At 31.4% G+C, this 4,255-nt stretch overlaps 2 protein-coding genes across 2 annotated transcripts in view; both read left to right on the top strand.

The window, feature by feature from the left end:
* The window catches only part of LOC106758424 (lysM domain receptor-like kinase 4), a 2,522-nt gene extending 2,089 nt beyond the window's left edge, over window positions 1–433 (top strand). The window contains exon 3 of the mRNA XM_014641352.2: window positions 7–433. Within this exon, the coding sequence (XP_014496838.1) occupies window positions 7–426 (420 nt within the window). The 3' untranslated portion in view covers window positions 427–433. The remainder of the gene's footprint in view (window positions 1–6) is intronic.
* Window positions 434–3,029: 2,596 nt separating this feature from the next.
* Window positions 3,030–4,255, top strand: part of LOC106758425 (wall-associated receptor kinase-like 2) — a gene marked incomplete in the record, with an annotated part of 2,405 nt that continues 1,179 nt past the window's right edge. Inside the window, 2 exon segments of the mRNA XM_022779933.1 lie at window positions 3,030–3,939; window positions 4,146–4,255. Coding sequence (XP_022635654.1) covers window positions 3,084–3,939; window positions 4,146–4,255 — 966 coding nt within the window.

The raw sequence follows: 4,255 nt of genomic DNA on the forward strand, positions 1-4,255 counted from the left end.
TTTCAGTCTAGTAAGTTTTCAGATAAAAGTGATGTGTACAGTTTTGGGGTAGTACTTGTAGAGCTGATAAGTGGGAGAAAGCCAATTTCATTCTTTGAGGAAGATGAGGGTCAGAATCTGATTGCAGAGTTTCTTTCTCTGATGAAAGAGAACCAAGTTTATGAAATTTTAGATGAAAGGGTGGCTAAAGAAGCAATGAAAGATGACATTCTTGCCATTGGAAACCTTGCAATGAGATGCTTGAGACTTAATGGGAGGAAAAGGCCAACCATGAAGGAGGTTTCACTGGAATTAGAAGCATTGAGAAAGGTGCAAAGTTCCTTACAGATTAAACATGATAATGAGCACAAAACTAGTGATATGGTTCAAGAGTGCAGAGAGGAAAGCATGTCACTGTCCTTACAACTAGAGTCTACATCCTTATAGGAAGCTGGATTTTCTCTTTATAGTGGTGTAGGAAGTCAGATACCCCATTTTTTCTTAACTATGTTCTTAATTACAGATAATAGACAAATCCTCATTCATACTTCTCCACTTTGTAGTTCCCTCGTTGAAGTGTTCTTGGAATTAGAAAAAGTTTTTTTAACGATTTATGTGATAATTCACAATAAAATAATAACATATAATTTATTGTTAAAAAATTATTAAAAAAATTATTAATATGATCCGAATTAGAATTAATGAACTATAATAAACTAATAAACATGTTATATTTTATAATTTTATTTTTTTAACGTATTACTATATGGCAAAGAAAAGAGCCTATTAAAATTGAGATTTCCATAATTGAAGCTGAAAAAATTGAAGGATGGAGCACTTTGAGCGATAGAAAAATTTCAAAGTCAAAGCTTGAAACAAGCAACTTAAAACATGTTGAAAATTTCAAAGATATACAATATCACGATTTGATTCCTCTAGAGATATATTTTAGTGGATAAAATGTGCTCTCAATATTGATTCAAATAAATGAAGGGTTGAGAAACTTGACAAAATCAAACACATAATTAATAAAAGCATTGGTAATTGATCTTCTAAATTTTTTCATAGCTCATTGAATTTTTCTTACAAAATTTTTATAAGAAAAAATCTTTTTTTTGTTATTTCATGGTAGATAATTCCTTGCGTGAATAATTATTTCTTTTAAGATTATAAAATTCGCAAGTATTACTTACAAAAAATTTCTGTAAAAAATGTTTTGTGCATATATTTTGTAAAATATCTGGAAACAAATTTTTATAAATTTTTCGTAACAAAATTTTTAAGTATTTTTTAGGAAAAAAATTTCAAAAGAAAATTGGTAAGAATGTTTTGTATGTACCTACCAATACACATATGGATGGATGTGATAATTGGTTATCCAAATTTTAAAAAGATCGATGATCAAAATCATTTTATCAATACTTAATGGGTTAAATATGTTTTTAGTCTTTATATTTTGAGGCGATTTTGGTTTTAGTCTATTTTCAAATTATGGTACAATTTAGTCCTTCAACTTTAGAAAACTCTGGTTTTAGTCCTTTTTACCAAATTTTTTTAACTTTATTTTGTTGTTTCAAGCACGTTTTATTATAGCATTTGGATTATTTACACTCTTTGACACATTTTTACTTCAATGTTAACTGAGAAACGCGTTTGAAACAACAAATAAAGTTAAAAAAAATTTGGTAAAAAATACTAAAACCAGAGTTTTCTAAAGTTGAAGGACTAAATTGTACCATAATTTAAAAATGGACTAAAACCAAAATCGTCTCAAAGTATAAAGACTAAAAACATATTTAACCCATACTTAATTTAAATATGTTAGTAATTAAGTTTAAGCAAAATTAAACCTTAAAAAATATGATTATTGAAATTTTTACAATACATTTATTATAATATCTAATACTTAACCAATCAAACTTAAACTGATGTAAATATTAATGTACCTTTACTACATACATCCAATCAATTAGATAATCCATTATCCACAAAGGAAAAATAATAGCTGAAGAGTAAGTGACAGAGAAATTATTTTAAGTAAACACTCTGCAACAAATATTAATAAATGTTAACTTTTTTTTTTCTATTCTTTGTTTTTCTTAGTTACAAAAATGGGTCTTTTATACTCTATTATGCTAAACGATAATGATATTTAAGTAACATTTTTTTAACAACATTTGAACATAATCTATGTGTCATTCTGTAATTGGTTCATGATAGTGTTTATAATTATTATTATTAGTGATTGTGGAATAATTTTGAATCAATCACATAGTGACATGATATTGAAATATTGTGAAAAAAATATTTTCTAAATATCATTATAGTGTAGACAAAATCCACTTGCGTGTTTGGACCTTTCTTGATATAAGAAAACAAAATGGCTAAAACAAACATTCTAACCCGAATGAGTACACATCATGATACCAGTGTTGTCATTTTCGTAAACGTTATCCCCTAATTAGTTAGAACCCAGATAAGGAAGAATAACATTTCAACGCAATAGATAATCTAAAATTAAATTTAAAGGTGATGGTTATATGACATTTATGTCCAAAAGGAAAGTGAACTATATATATAATAACATCAAACTTTGCAAGCAGGCAAAAACTGATTGATAAAATTAACTATTCTTATAGATTTGATTTTTCTAAAATGTAAAGTGTATAGTTAAAAAAATTAGGATTATAATTCTATTATAGCCTGACAACTATTTAACACGAATTCAAGGTTTGACAACCAGTTTGGTTCTGTTACATGATACTGATCTAGTTTTACATTCCGACAACCTATGCATTTGGCTACTTTGATGATTTTCAAATGCATGACTAAGGCAGCCATTGAAAAGTCAAAGTGGTCCGGAGAAACAAAATTTCGTTACTCAAAGTGTCTCACACCATGTTATAATTGTTTCTTCAACGTTGAATGATTCAAATCGTTTATTTTGTCTATGAATCCGAGATCCTATGAAGCATGTCTCCACGGCTAAAAAAGTAATAACAAATTTTCCATAAAATAAGAAAGCACAACATGGTATCATGAATGCATTAGATCTTAAACAGCACTACCAAATTGACTTTGTCTTCTCCAGAGACAACAGGTTCATGGAGTTTCATCCTTACATTTACATTCTCTGCATAATTCTGTTCTTACAGATGTTTCCGGAATCTGCTAACTCTCAGCAAGCATACCTCAACAGCACTGTCTATGACTGCTCTGAGAACCCTTCTGCACCAAAAGGATACCTCTGCAATGGCCTTCAAAAGTCATGCACTTCCTTCTTAGTTTTCAGGTCCAAATCTCCCTATGACAACCCTGTAAGCATTGCCTACCTTTTTGGCTCTGAAGCATCTACCATAGCCTCAATAAACAACATCTCAAAAGATGACAAGATTCCTTCCAATAAGTCAATCATTGTTCCTGTATTCTGTTCATGTTCTGGAAATATCTACCAGCATATCACACCTTACACTGCCACCAAGAATGACACCTACTTCAAGTTGGTTACAGAAATTTACCAAGGCCTCACCACCTGCCAGGCCGTGATGGGTCAGAATTACTATGCCTCTGGTGCAATTATAGTTGGTGCTGAGCTCACAGTTCCAGTAGTATGTGCTTGTCCCACTGAAAATCAGACAGCAAGAGGGGTCACTTCCTTGCTGGTTTACTCAGTGAAAAATGGTGATACTGTTAAGTCCATTGGAGAGGCTTATGGTGTTGACCTACAAAGTATGCTAGAGGCCAACGGGTTGTCAGCGCCGCCAACTGCAGACAGCATCATAATCATCTATCCCACAACTCCTATCTTGGTTCCTCTCAGAGGGAAGAGTTGCAAAGAGGACCCTGGCAGTTTCTACTGTACTTGCTCCCAGGGAAGTGTTGAGGATGGAACCTTCATGGGGTTCCAATGTAATGAATCTGATGCTGAAAGTTTTCCTACCAAATTGGTTGCTTCGTTAGGTACTTTTTCTGAACCGTATATAGAATTAAATCTAGTTTTGTTTGAGTTTCGGTTTTCAGCAAGGTCGGAGTATGTAGCTGATGCCATTTAATGATATAAAACATGGTTTACAGCATGCCAATAATTATTTTCTTTTTGATAGAGCAATTATAGAGATGATTTTGGTACTTGCTTAAAAATTTTGTCCTTGTTTGTGTATTTGCAGGTGTTGGACTTGGTTTAGGCTTTCTGTGTTTGTTTCTTCTGGGATACAAATCATATCAGTACATACAGAAGAAGAGAGAAAGTATCCGAAAGGAAAACCTTTTCAGGAAA

The sequence above is a fragment of the Vigna radiata genome, chromosome 4, assembly GCF_000741045.1.
Source record: "Vigna radiata var. radiata cultivar VC1973A chromosome 4, Vradiata_ver6, whole genome shotgun sequence".
NCBI classification, from domain to species: domain Eukaryota; kingdom Viridiplantae; phylum Streptophyta; class Magnoliopsida; order Fabales; family Fabaceae; genus Vigna; species Vigna radiata.